Source organism: Megachile rotundata, chromosome 14 (assembly GCF_050947335.1).
Source record: "Megachile rotundata isolate GNS110a chromosome 14, iyMegRotu1, whole genome shotgun sequence".
NCBI lineage: Eukaryota > Metazoa > Arthropoda > Insecta > Hymenoptera > Megachilidae > Megachile > Megachile rotundata.
This window is the reverse complement of record NC_134996.1, coordinates 9,149,176-9,164,741: the sequence shown is the minus strand read 5'-3', so window position 1 is coordinate 9,164,741 and position 15,566 is coordinate 9,149,176. Positions and strand designations below refer to the sequence as shown.

Here is a 15,566-nt window from a genome sequence, read left to right as displayed (position 1 = left end):
CTCTTGTGTTTACGTATTCTCTTTTACCGGCACACGTGTGTACACGTGCTCAGCCATGAATTCTTGCGGCCTATTGTCCAATTCGATTGAAATTGCTTTCGTTGTGCCCGAACGTATCCGATGGACCTTAATGTGGAACACGTACGATACTCGAGGAACTGCGGATACCGAAATCGATATCGCAGTCTCGTTTTCGTTATGTTAATTGGAGAACCGGGTATTACCAAAGTGCAATTTCACAGCTGAACCCACTTTTACATTATTGAGTACTCGTAGTTCACCGAAGAGTAATTTTGGAATTTAACACTAAACCTGTCGAGCTACCTTGCATAATGCAACATTGTAAATAGAAAGTAGAATTATTAAACTTTGAATTACACTTTCAAGGGCTGGAGATAGAATATCTTGCATAATGCAACATTGAAAATAGAAAGCAAATTAAATTATTAAATTTTGAATTACTCGTTCAAGGGTGAGAGACAGAGGGGGATTTTAAATTCTGTAAACTAGATTTTGGACTTTTAGAGAAAATTTGAGAATTCTTACATTTGGAGAGCAATTTTTAACTTTTGAAGTGTTGAATTTTTAAACTTTGAATTTCTAAGCTTAAACATTTTAAATTTAGAAGTAATTTAAGTTATTTAATTTCTATTATGAATTGTGAACCCTCATAATTAATAAAATATCGTAAACAAGGTACATAAATATTACCTTTAGATATTCTCTGTCTAATCAGGACTTGGTATTTGTTTATAAAAAGAAATATAATCAGAATACTTGGTAGACAGCTATCTATTACTTGTAGTATGTATTTTTTGCTTATCTAATAATAAAAATTGTCTGTTTTACATACTTACACGTCTAAGAGTTGCATGCTCTAATAATAGATGAAAAAGAGCTGCATCGCTGTAAGGGTTAATAATATTATGAAAATGCGTCATAGTTAGAACATTGTTTCATGAGATGCTTGTATATACGTCACAGATCTTACTAACAACAATGAAAACATTTATTTCATGCATTTGCACCTTTCTTTCATCTTATCCTCAAAATTACATTTTCTAAACTGATTACTTCTATCAATTCTAATAATCTTCATTAAAATTTTCCTGCTTCAGAGTTCATTATTCAAACTTACTTTTTAATTCTACCATATGCAGCGTTAATTAAATTCGTTTTTGCCTTCTTATGATGTTGGGGGAATTAATTAAGAAATTCCTACTGAAATTTAAATTAAATACTTATTTAAATACTTGTTTTTAATGTTACTGCCTTTTGGTAGTTGATTAAGCAGATTAATTAATTATTGTGAAATTGAAGACGTGTTATATCAGTATAGTATTATTATATTGCGGAGCGATTTTATCATAATTGTGTAATTTTTGTTTGCAATATTTCTTTTGTGCCATTACGTTGTGTTACGTGTTATACTTCTACGCGTTATATCGCCAAAAGGTGTATTAATACACGTTGCATTGACTCGCGTTATATCGCCACAAGTTGTATTAATACACGTTGCATTGACTCGCGTTATATCGCCACGCGTTGTATTGCCACGCGTTGTATTGCCACGCGTTGTATTGACTCGCGTTATATTGCCACGCGTTGTATTGCCACGCATTATATTGCCATGCGTTGTATTACCACGCGTGGTATTGCCACGCGTTGTATCGCCACGCGTTGTATTGCAACGCGTCGTATTGCTACGCATTGTATTGCCACGCGTTGTATTGCCACGCGTTGAACTACTACGCGTTATATCGCCACGCGTTGTATTGCCATGCGTTGTATTGCCACGCGTTGTATTGCCACGCGTTTTATTGCCACGCGTTGTATTGCCACGCGTTGTATTGCCACGCGTTGTATTGCCACGCGTTGTATTGACTCGCGTTATATTGCCACGCGTTGTATTGCCACGCGTTGAACTACTACGCGTTATATCGCCACGCGTTGTATTGCCATGCGTTGTATTGCCACGCGTTGTATTGCAACGCGTTGAACTACTACGCGTTATATCGCCACGCGTTGTATTGCCATGTGTTGTATTGCAACGCGTTGTATTGCAGCGCATTGTATTGCCGCGCGTTGTATTGCTACGCGTTGTATTGCCATGCGTTATATCGCCAAGCGTTATATTGCCATGTGCTGTACTACTACGCGTTACATCGCCATGTGTTGTATTACAACGCGTTATATTGCCACTTGCTGTACTACTACGCGTCATATCGCCATGTGTTGTATTTCAGCGCGTTATATCGCCACGCACTATATTATTACTCGTTGTATTACTACGAATTGCATCTCCTCGCGTTATATCTCCATACACACATTTTTTCACCTCGCTTCGTAATACTACACGCTGTATCACCCATTTGCTATATCACCATTGCATTCTATCGCAAAATATTGAATCATCATAACATCCTAAAGAATGATATCAGTAACGCATAACATTAGCCCTTCATATATCGCAAAAAAGGCAATTACAAAACTAACAATCCGAACAAACACGATTGTTCCAGATTTGAAACGGGAGGCCACAATATGTCACATGTTGAAACATCCCCACATCGTAGAATTACTGGAAACCTACAGTTCGGAGGGTATGCTGTACATGGTATTCGAATAGTAAGTATAACGACGTGAAATTCGTTTGTTTCTCCTCACAATGGAGTTAAAGCTCGCGAAAAATGTTAAACGAACTCCGTTTCTTTCCGACCAGGCCCGCATTGTTCCAGCAATTCATTATAACGTGAACGAGCGAGCATTCGTTTTCGTTAAGGTTCACATTCCCCCGCGTTTTTCCTCAGAATTTCATGTATACTCTTGACGTTTAAGTCGTCTGAAGCGTTTTGCGCGAGGACCCGAGCGAACCCAAGAGTTTACTAATGTCTTGGCTTTACATTTAGATGAATTTCTTCGCAAGTTTTTTTTAAAGGGGCTCTCGCTCTATGTGCACGTATACACACACGTTTCTTTCAACTTACCTTCTTATTTCTTTCGCAACTTCCGAGATAGATAACTTTCTAGGCTAAAACCGGGTCTCTCGGTAGATTTAAACATGCAACGGAATGAAAAAAAAAAATCTCATTTGAGTTTGATAAAAAAATTGATGAAACTTTAAGCTGCTGTTTTATTGTTCAATTTGCGGTCGTTCTTATTAAAAACGTCATTAATTTTAGCCACTGGTTTAATTTTAAATCGTTCTGTTTCAAAAATGAATGCAATTAACAAAACGAATTGCTTCTACATTATTTATGCATTTTTTGATGAGTTAAGAATTTCAAATATTAAGATGGAAAAATATCTTGTATTACATTATATCGCCACGCGTTATATCGCCACGTGTTGTATTGCCACGCATTATATTGCCATTCGTTGTATTCCCACGCGCTGTATCGCCATGCGTTATATTGCCACGCGTTGTATTGCCACGCGTTGTATTGCCACGCGTTATATTGCCACGCGTTATATTGCCACGCGTTATATCGCCAAGCTTTGTATTGCCACGCGTTATATTCCCACGCGTTATATTCCCACGCGTTGTATTGCCACGCGTTATATCGCCACGCGTTGTATTTCCACGTGTTGTATCGCCACGCGTTGTATCGCCACGCGTTATATCGCCGCGCGTTGCATTGCCACGCGTTGTATCGCCACGCGTTATATCGCCACGCGTTGCCTTGCCACGCGTTGTATTCCCACGCGTTATATTGCCCCGCGTTGTATTGCCACGTGTTATATCGCCACGCGTTGTATTTCCACGCATTGTATTGCCACGCGTTATATCGCCACGCGTTGTATCGCCACGCGTTATATCGCCATGCGTTGTATCGCCACGCGTTGTATTCCCACGCGTTATATCGCCACGCGTTGTATCTCCACGCGTTATATCGCCACGTGTTGTATTGCCACACGTTGTATTCCCACGCGTTGTATTGCCACGCGTTATATCGCCACGTGTTGTACTACTATGCGTTATATCGCCACGCGTCGTATTACAACGCATTACACGCGTCTAACAAGATGGCACTCGAAGCAACGTGAATGCTACTATTCCAGTTGCCAACTTACCATACGCGAGCATCCGATTTTTCATCCATGTTCAAGTGTATAATAGTCAGCTTTGCTTAATTGCCCCGATAATTGCGTAAATCCTTGTAAACGAGTTTCCAGAACGAATGCAATTCAATTCGAGAAGATAATCTGAAAAATGAAGTTGTGTATCATGCAGAAATTTCACGTGTCCGTGAATCGACCTAATTAGCGTTGACTCAGTCATAAATAATCTATTGAATACACATGCTGCGACAGAGAATCTGATTGTAATTGTTAATCTAATCGTTTGTACGCTGAACATGTCAGTTATCGATCGAATGCAACCTCGTTAATTTACATCGCGTTCATTTCTTATATAATCCGAGGTATTTTGTCTATTCGGAGCACAAACGATGATATTATAGATAATCCCTTTAGATGCGAATTGAATGTCGTAATTAAGATGTATTATTCCTTGTTTATTCGGTATGTGGCTCTGTATGGGGAGATTGTGGAAAGGGCCATATATGTGGAACTATTTGTATGCCTTTTGCACACTGACAAAATTGATAATTTGTATAATTGAAATTCTTAAGTTTGGAAATTTGGGCAATTGAAATTTCTAAACTTGCAAATTTGTATAATTGAAATTCTTAAGTTTGGAAATTTGTGTAATTGAAATTTCTAAACTTGCAAATTTGTATAATTGAAATTCTTAAGTTTGGAAATTTGGGTAATTGGAATTTTTAAATTTGGGAATTTGTGTAATTGAAACTTCTCAACTTGCAAATTTGTATAACAAAAATTTTTTTATTCAGAAATTTCTATAATTGAAAATTTCAGAAATGTATGATTCGTACATTAACAATTTCTAAAACTGAGAGTATATAAATTGTGAAATTTGTGACTTACAAATTTTAATTAAACAAATATACAAATTTGAAAATTTCTATTCATGTTATTTCAAAATTTCGTCCACAAAATAACGATAAACACATGTATAATACATATAAGCAATTAAACTCCCCAGCACCCCAATAACAAAATTAATCAAATATTTCGGTGTAATTAATCACGCGAAAGTTCAATATCATCGTTTAAGTATACCTTGTTTTTCCGAGGTACATGTAAATTGTTACATCGTGTAAATTGAACGTTAATGTCATGCTTCTGTTTCAGTATGGATGGCTCTGATTTATGTTTCGAGGTCGTTCGCAGAGCAACTGCTGGATTCGTGTACAGCGAAGCAGTTGCCAGGTAAGAGAATCTTATGCATTACGTATGTGGACAAAAGTGTTTCAAAGCATCGAAGGTCTTTCTATCTCTTTGAATATAGTCTTCATACATGGCATGCTTTTAAATTCTTGCAAAGAAAAAACAGGTGCATTTAGGAACTTTAGTCTTCTATGGGCTTTTTGTGTAGTTGGAGGTCTTTTCACATATGATCACATAATTAAATTTTTACTGTATTGTTACAGTATTGTTTACTTTTGTTATTAGTTGAGTAATAATAGAGAGAGTTTTGTGCATTTTAAAATAGTGGTAGGTTAACTTTTTAGAAAGTTAAAAAATTAAAATGTCAAAAAATATGAAAATTTAAAAATCCACATATGTATATATCATATATCTGCATATTTAAAAATCTACATATGTATATGTCATATATCTACATATATACAAATCCACACATCCACATATCCACATATCCACATATCCACATATCTACATATCCACATATCTACTTATCCACATATCCACACATCCATATATCCACACATCCACATATCTACACATCCACATATCCACACATCCACATATCCACATATCTACTTATCCACACATCTAGATATCCACATATCTATACATCCACATATCCACACTTCCATACATTCACACTTCCACATATCCACACATCCACATATTTACATATCCACATATCCACACTTCCACATATCCACACTTCCACATATCCACACTTCCACATATCCACACATCCACGTATTTACATATCCACATATCTACATATCTACATATCTACATATCTACATATCTACATATCTACATATCTACATATCTACATATCCACATATCCACACTTCCACATATCCACACATCCACATATCTACATATCCACATATCTACATATCCACATATCTACATATCCACATATCTACATATCCACATATCTACATATCCACATATCTACATATCCACATATCTACATATCCACATATCTACATATCCACATATCTACATATCCACATATCTACATATCCACATATCTACATATCCACATATCTACATATCCACATATCTACATATCCACATATCTACATATCTACATATCCACATATCTATTTATCCACATATCTACATATCTACACATCCATATCTCCACATATCCACATTTCCACATATCTATAAATCTACAAATCTATATATCTACATATCCACATATCTATTTATCCACATATCTACATATCCACACATCCACATCTCCACATATCCACATATCTATAAATCTACAAATTTAGCAACTTACACTCAACAATATAAAAATGTATCAATTTAGAATTACCAATATAGTCACATAACAAACATAAAAATTAAAAAAGTAACGAACCGAAAATACAGAAATTCTATTACGTCCCACAGTGCTAATAACTGAAAAGATAAATGGCTATATTATGAAACCCGTCGTGTGATCCTCCCTTAACACAAAGTCGATTGAACCGATGTTATCCAGACAGTGTAACAAATAATGCTCTCAGTATATCGTCGTCGAGCTCTTTGACGATCGTTTTTTATATCCCTGTTAACCTTCACAACTGCCTATCACTCATTCCTTTAACATTTTCCTTAATCGCGTGACCTATACCGTTAAGAAGCATACAGGCATTTTTATGCCATTCAGCCCTGAGTTAATTTTACTTTCAACGCTTTTAATGTGCGATCTTCATCCTTATTACTAATCAATGTTTTTTATTATATAACAAAAATGATTAGTAGGGAAACGGAGATATTTGCTGAAAGTCTGACAAATGGAAGTGTAATTTTATTTTCGGAATTGTTATTGAATTAAGCCTCTGTTGTATAAATAATTGACTATGTTATTCGAGAAAGTAAATACAATAAGGCTCTCTCGTTATATTGCCGATTAAATTTCTTTTAAATAGGTACTCTTTGAATTACAAATTTTAAGATGTATAAGCTCCAAATTTTATTAAATTCTATTTTACTAAAATTTTGCAATTTTTTTTACTAAAAATGCAACATGTGCACGTGTGTAGAATAGGTATAGACATGTGTATAATAGAATAAATAAATAAATATGTAAAATATTTTGAATACATGATCAGTAAATATAAAACAGAAAAATATAGAACAGCGTCACTAACAACGTGCAAATTTTACATAAACAAATATGTAAACACACGTAGCCCACATAGTCCACATATGTGCACGCCATCATCAGTTCCGAAAGCCGTTCCGTCATTCGTTGATTAATAAACGGCGTATTGGTTTCAGTTTTAATTTAATGTCGTTTTCGTCGTTCGTGTCAGAGCTGGACGACGATTACCTCCGGAAATTAAACTGTTTCGTTCATTTTACCCCGGTTATCGTACTACAGAAACTCGAGCTGTTACAACGTTACACACAACGTTATTCCGTGATACACGGACATAACTTTCCCGTAAAAAAGTATGGAAAGTTTGTAACAAACATTTGCGCTATCTGGTCTTGTTTGGTATGTTGTTACCGATCATTTGCCTCCATTGTTAGAAACTGCTATTACGAAGTTTTATGTTGTTCTTATGTACAGAACAGAGGCGAACTATTTGTAAAGTTTGTAGATGTGTAGAAAATAGTTTGAAAGATGGTATGCGATGTAAGGCGTTGACCGTTCAGAAAAAGTTATTTCAAGAGAGTATCAAACTTGAGTTACTTGTTAAACTTGACTTAGTTATTAAAATTAATATTACTTATAAAATAGTTCATTTCATTTGTAATATGTAAGTTGCTATTATTTGTTGGTTTTTAATGGATGTTTGACATTTTAGGCAAGGAGTAATGAATTAGTATTTTTGACGAGTTTTTTGTTATTATGTATCAGTAACCCTTTCCCTCTAACCTTAACCTTATATCTATCATAAAGCATGGTATCAACAAATCCCTATTGCTCATCTAACAGCAATCTTCAACAACGCAATAAAACTAGAACTTTTCATCTCACGTTTTAAAAATGACAAATTTTTTAGCCTTTCTGTCGTTACACTCGAAGTTCCCAACAGTAAATATACAGATGTCAACGCTCGAGTTGGCGCGTGACCCAAAATAAAAAAGTGCTCCCCACCGTGGACACTTCCAGTTACATTTCGGCAAACAAGAATAGTAATAACAATAACAACTGCTGAACGCATGTAGCACTATCTCATTCACTCTCGAGACGTTCGCCGACTATCATTTGGAGGTTAGGAAGCTTTGGAATAAGGTGATTCGAAGTTTAGAGAAGATGTACGTTTCGAAATTTGGAGCTTTAGTTTTAGAAATTTCGAATATTCGTAGCTTTGGAATTTGGAAGATCGAAAGTTAAGAAGGTTGAATGATCGAATTTAGAATGATCGAAATGTGCAAAGGTTAGGACTTTCAAAAATTGGAATTCAGGAACGTTGGGACATTGGAAAGTTGAAACTTTGGGTGATTCAAACTTTGGAAAGTAGGGACTTTGGAAGGTTAGAATTTTGCAAGGTTGGGACTTTTGCAGGTTGGAACATAGGGAAGGTTGGGACTTTGGAAAGTTGGAACAGTGGAAGGTTGGAACTTTGAAAGGTTGAACCTTCGGATGATTCAAACTTTAGAAGATGAGTACTTTGGAAGGTTGAAACATTGCATGGCTGGGACTTTGGAAGGTTGGAACTTTGGGAGGTCGGATCCTTGGAAGGCTAGGAATATCAGAAGTTGGAACTTTAGAAGGTTAGAACTTTGGAAGATTGGAACGTTGGAGTGGTGGGACTTTGGAAAGTTAAGACTTTGAAATGTTAGAACTTTGGATGGTCAAATCTTTGCAAGATTAAGGCTTTGGAATGTAAGAACTTTGGAAGGTTGGAACTTGAGAAAGATGAAATTTGAGAAAGTTGAAAGTGTGGAAGGTTATAACGTTAGAAGTTAGTAACTTTGGAAGGTTGAATCTTTGGATAATTTGAACTTTGGAAGGTTGGAACTTTGTAATGTGAAAATATTGTAATGTTGGGACTTTGGAAGGTTAAAATTTGGCAAGGTTAGGACTTTACAAGGTTAAGACTTTGGAATGTTGGATCCTGGGAAAGTTGGAACTTTGGAAGGTTAAAACTTTGTAATGTTGGGACTTTGGTAGACTAAAATTTTGCAAAGTTGTAACTTTGGAAGGTTGGAACATAGGAATGTTGGATCTTGGAAAAGTTGCAACTTTGGAATGTTAAAACTTTGCAAGGTTGTAACTTTGGAGCGTTAGATTCTAGGAAAGTTGGGACTTTGGAAGGTTAGATCCTAGGAAAGTTGGGACTTTGGAAGGTTAGAACTTTAGAAGGTTGAAACTTTGAGAGGTTAGATCTTGGGAATGTTGGAACTTTGGAAGATTAGAACTTTGAAAGTTTAGAACTTTGGAAGGTTAGATCCTGGGAAAGTTGGGACTTTGGAAGGTTAAAATTTTGCAAGGTTCTAACTTTGGAAGGTTGGAACTTTGAAAGGTTGGAACTTTGGAAGGTTGGATCCCGGGAATGTTGGGATTTGAGAAAGATAGAACTTTCCAATGTTGGCACTTTGGAAGATTAAAATCTTGTAAGGTTGCAACTTTGGAAGGTTGGAATTTTGGAAAGTTGGAACTTTGGAAGGTTGGAACCTGATAAGTATAATAATTGGTGTGCGATCGTTAAAGCCAATACCTCACCGAAAATAACTGCGAATCGTCCATTTTTCTATTCTGACCAATTGTACACCTTCCAAATATGTCAAGCTATCACGCCAACTCCTGCGTTGACATCGGTACATTGTCCCACATCATCACCCCGTTACAAAGCCCGATCATCAAGACCTCCCCATTCTCATCTAAGAATCTGTTCACCATAAAACTTGAACCTTTCATCGCCGTGTTTATAGGACAACGGTCGTTTGTTTCCGCGGGTCTCGAGTCCTCAGGGAGCATCGTAGCTTAATACAGCACCTTTCGTTTTCCAGCCATTATATGCGACAGATCCTGGAGGCGCTGCGCTACTGCCACGAGAACGACATAATTCATCGTGATCTAAAGCCGCAATGCGCCCTGCTCGCGGGCAAGGAGAATTCTGCCCCGGTGAAGTTACGCGGCTTCAGCGTCGCCGTGCAACTACAGTCGTCCCAGGCGAACGGCATCGGTATGTTCAGCATCTTTTTCTTTGCTATTTGTCCCTCTGTCTTCTTTCTGCGTGTACAAACGTCCAGTGGTACTGTGCGCCTCTCACACGAGAAGTCCCGCCGGACGCAGGGACATGAAAGACACGCCATTCGTCTTTGTTCAGTTTCGTAATTTCATTATTGTGTGTACTTCATTTACTCTAATGTATTATGTACTGTTTCGTGATTTGTTCTATAATTTCGTTATTTGGGATGTTTTGTATACTGGAATGGTTACGTACTCGTTAATAGTGTCATACGTAAGTTTTTTTATTTTATAATTTAGTGTATTTCATATATTGAAATGAAAATATGTACTGTTTCATATTAAGTTTCATAATTTTATAATTCGGTATTTTTTATATATTGCAATGTATACATACATAATATTTTAAAATTAGTTTCATAATTTAACTTCGTGGTTTCATGTGAAGTTTCATAATTTTATAGTTCAGTATTTTTTACATAATGCAATATATACATACATAATATTTTTAAATTAGTTTAATAATTTAACTTCGTAATTTCATAATTCAGCTTCATAATTTTATAATTCAGTTTATAATTTATTTTGCATACTGCAGTTACCTTATACTGAAATATTAAGAGCACCATCTATATTAGAACAACGTCTATAATCTTTTCAACGCCGAATAATAATATATCGTAGCTGTTAAGATTTTCTGCATATATCAACATCCACATTCTTTTCGTGAGTCTTCTTGTGAGATACATGCAGCAGCTTTTCACACAAGTTTACTCGCAAAAGGGACGTGACATCTATTCGTTGCATAATCGATCAGATTTCAACTTTGTTTGACAAAGTTCGTTTAAATTGTAAAAGTTTGATCTACATTTGCATTTTTATCATTTGGGGAATGTCATATCGATATCCGATATCAACAATGTTGAAACTGGTTCAGGTTTACGTTATTGTTAGGTCGGAGTTAATGGTACGTGCAAGGTGCTACTGTGTTGAAGTTATTATGTTGACGTTATTTTTGTGTTAACGTTACTGTTATGTTGACGTTATTGTTACGTTGATGTTAATGTTACGTTGAAGTTAATGCAACTTTGAAGTTATTGTTACGTTGAAGTTACTGTTATGTTAACGTTATTGTTATGTTGAAGTTACTGTTACGTCGACGTTATTGTTACGTCGAAATTAATATAATTTTGAAGTTAACGTTACGTTGAAGTTAATATTACGTTAACGTTACTGTTAATTCGCAGCTATTGTTATGTTGAAATTACTGTTACGTTGAAGTTAATGTAATTTTGAAGTTAACATAAACTTGAGGTTATTTAATCTCGAAGTTAATGTTACCTTGAAGTTAATTCAACTTTCAAGTTAACACAAACTTGATATTAATTTAATCTCGAAGTTAATGTTACCTTGAAGTTAATTCAACTTTGAAGTTAACACAAACTTGATATTAATTTAATCTCGAAGTTAATGTTACCTTGAAGTTAATTCAACTTTGAAGTTAACACAAACTTGATATTAATTTAATCTCGAAGTTAATGTTACCTTGAAGTTAATTCAACTTTGAAGTTAACACAAACATTATATTAATTTAATCTTGAAGTTAATGTTACGTAAAAGTTAATTCAACTTTGAAGTTAACACAAACTTGATATTAATTTAATCTTTAAGTTATTGTTACCTTGGAGTTAATTCAACTTTGAAGTTAACACAAACATTATATTAATTTAATATCGAAGTTAATGTTACCTTGAAGTTAAGTCAACTTTGAAGTTAACATAAGCTTCATGTTAATTTAATCTCGAAGTTAATGTTACCTTGAAGTTAATTCAACTTTGAAGTTAATACAAACTTGATGTTAATTAAATCTTGAGTTAATGTTACCTTGAGGGTAATTCAACTTTGTGGTTAACATGAACTTGATGTTAATTTAATCTTGAAGTTAATGTTACCTTGAAGTTAATGTTATCTTGAGGTTAATATAACCTTGAAGTCAATCTAACCTTGAAGTAAATTTAACTTTGAAATTAATACAAGCTTGACATTAACGTAGCCTTGAAGTTAACATAACCTTGAAGTTAATAAAACCTAAACCTAACCTCAAATTAAATTTTACATTCATCTTAACCAACAACGTTCCCAGAAAATATCGACATCACTAACATGACTACTAACTAAAGAGTCTCTATAAAAACTCTGAGTCCCTGCATCGTCCCGCCAATAATCTCGTGTGACACGCACAGTACTCTACCCCGCGTATTCCCTAGGGAACCGTACGATGTTAGCTCTCTTCGATACACCCTTTGCACTCGTAATCATCCATGCTTTCCCGATCGAACGGGTGCATGCGTGCGTGAATCGAGCCAACTGCGACGGACGTTTGAACCTGAAAAAGGATCCTCGAGATGGGTATCATTCGTCTTGCGATTATGTCACACTGAGAACGTTCCTTGGATTACGCTTCAATTCCTTTAGTGGATATGTCGGCTTCTACTTTTATGGATTCTCAACTTTGTGAATTTTTAGTCATTTGGTAAACTTCATATTTTAGGTATTTAAAATTTAGTTCATATAAATAGGTTTAATTTAAACGTGGGAATTTTTTTTATCAATCAATTATCTATTTGTAATGATCATCATATATGTCAATTATTCATCATTTTTATGCATTGTGTTTTGAACAAATGGATCTCTTTCGTTATATTTATTAAGAAGCTTTTCATGAAATACTTGTTAAGTAGCTGTCAGTCAGTAACAGAGACCTAACCTAACTTTTGTTGAACGACTTCTTCAGATCAAAAAAAGAATTCCTCTAAAAGAAGAAAACAGTAAATGGATAAATATGCATTTAAAAATTGTTCCAAAGATTATTTCACATTGTAAAATGGCAAATATTCTGTAAACATAAAAACAAGTTAAGTTAGGTTAGGTTTTAAAGATAAAATCCAGATGAAATCTAGATGAAATTTAGATGAAATCTAGACAAAAATCCAGATGAAATTTAGATGAAATGTAAACAAAAATCCAGATGAAGTCTAGATGAAATTTAGATGAAATCTAGATAAAATCCAGATGAAATCTAGATGAAATTTAGATGAAATTTAGATAAAATCTAGATAAAATCCAGATGAAATCCAGATGAAATTTAGATCAAATCGAGATAAAATCCAGATGAAATCCGGACGAAATTTAGATGAAATCTAGATAAAATCCAGACGAAATTTAGATGAAATCTAGACAAAATCCAGATGAAATCTAGCTGAAATCTAGATAAAGTCCAGATGAAATCCATACGAAATCTCGATGAAAAGACGAAATCTAGAACTTTGTTTGACAAAATCCAGCTATCAGCTATGCAAAGTAAGAAGGAATTAACTCGAGCCAGAGTTTGACGTATCTAGGTTACTGGAAATCGTGTTTTGATTCGTCTTGATACATTCATGATAGAAATCGCCGTGGGACGTGTGAAGCAATTAAGATTGAAACACTTGCCGCTCGTTTGATTACACAGTTTCGAAATTGATTATCAGTTTGCCCCACATCGGATCAATTTTAAACGAAGGATGCGGTTCCCTTTGTTGAGGATTATCGCAGGCGAACTAATTATCGGATCGGTTACGCGTGTAAATAGTTAGCACAATAATTGAAACGTTTCGCGAGGTTCGTGAAACGGCGATAAATTACCGGTGAAAGAACCGAGCGAATTCGTCGAGAAACAAACGCGATTAAGTGTAATTATTGTTCGTCGCTTCTTTTATTGTCGTTAACGATTAACCAACGTTTTATCGTTTTCGGAAGAGAGCTAACGTCGTGACGTTTAAACGCGATTAAATCGCTGTCTTTTAACGATATTCTTTACAACAGTTGTGTCAGGAAACACATTTACGCTTCGATTTTCTTGAGAAATTGGAGAGGCAGCATTCAACGTTCATTTGCACTTTAATTTGTTTTGTTCGGGGTGGATTTTAGGACGAAATTCCAGGCAGATTTATATAATATTGTGTGTTAATTCGTTCGTACTGACAAGTTAATTAAATTGCATTTTCGTTGAGATATCATGGTGGGGAATTTTAATAAACTCCGTAACAGTGTACATTTGTGGATGGACATAACATTGTATAATTTTGTAATTTTCCTTTTGTAAATACTATATGTAAAATAGTATTTATTTATTCAATTTGGTGGACTTTAGTTACAATTATAACAAATTCATAATTAAATTATATTCAATTTATAAATTAAATTAGTAATTTAAGCTGACAAGTTTATTAAATTAGGGAATTTATGAAATTTTAATAAAAGGCAATATTTCGATGAGTTAACTATAAGAAATTGTACAACAGTTTAAAATTAATTTTTCTTTCACAAATAATTCTAAAGGCATTTCTCGGTGCATAAAAATTTATGATAAAGACTTTCGGTGAATTTTACAGTGAAACGTTCATTAAAGTATCTACAATCATTAAAATTACATTCTCTTGGATAATTAATAGTTGAGAAATATTCTAAAGAGAATATATTCCAATTAAATATTCATCACATCTGCAATCATTAACGAGAACTGAAGTATTGATTTTTAACGTTTTAACTGTTGCAATACAATTTTCAAGGTTTACTTAAAAGTAATGGTTTATCCAAGCAATAATTTATCCTATCGCAAGCTTAAATTAATCTCTTTCAATTGATACTATAAATTTAAATTTCAATTGTTCAAACGTAAAAGTAATTTTTATCAATATTTATTTTCTTGTATGTAGAATTTTGGATATAACAAAAATTTTATTAATTAAATTTGTTAGTAGATTTATTACTGCCTTTAAAATTTAATGATTAAAATTTAACATTAAATTCAATTTAAAATTCAATTCAATTCAATTCAATTCAATTCAATTCAATTCAATTCAAAATTCAATTCAATTCAAAATTCAATTTAATTCTATTCAAAATTCCATTTAATTTAAAATTCAATTCAATTCAATTCAATTCAAAATTCAATTTAATTCAATTTAAAATTCAACTAACTTGTAGATTTATTGAAATTAAAATTGAAAAATTAATTTATTAAATTTATAAATACATTTATTAAATTGCATGGTGAATTAAATATTGGGAAAGTAATTTCTTTAGTTTGCAA

At 34.1% G+C, this 15,566-nt stretch overlaps 1 protein-coding gene across 8 annotated transcripts in view; it reads left to right on the top strand.

The window, feature by feature from the left end:
• Nucleotides 1-15,566, top strand: part of CASK (peripheral plasma membrane protein CASK) — a 404,924-nt gene that overhangs the window by 30,853 nt on the left and 358,505 nt on the right. For all 8 annotated transcript variants that reach the window (XM_076539690.1, XM_076539684.1, XM_076539689.1 and 5 more), the window contains exons 3-5: nucleotides 2,523-2,628; nucleotides 5,218-5,295; nucleotides 10,252-10,427. In XM_076539690.1, the coding sequence (XP_076395805.1) occupies nucleotides 2,523-2,628; nucleotides 5,218-5,295; nucleotides 10,252-10,427 (360 nt within the window). The remainder of the gene's footprint in view (nucleotides 1-2,522; nucleotides 2,629-5,217; nucleotides 5,296-10,251; nucleotides 10,428-15,566) is intronic.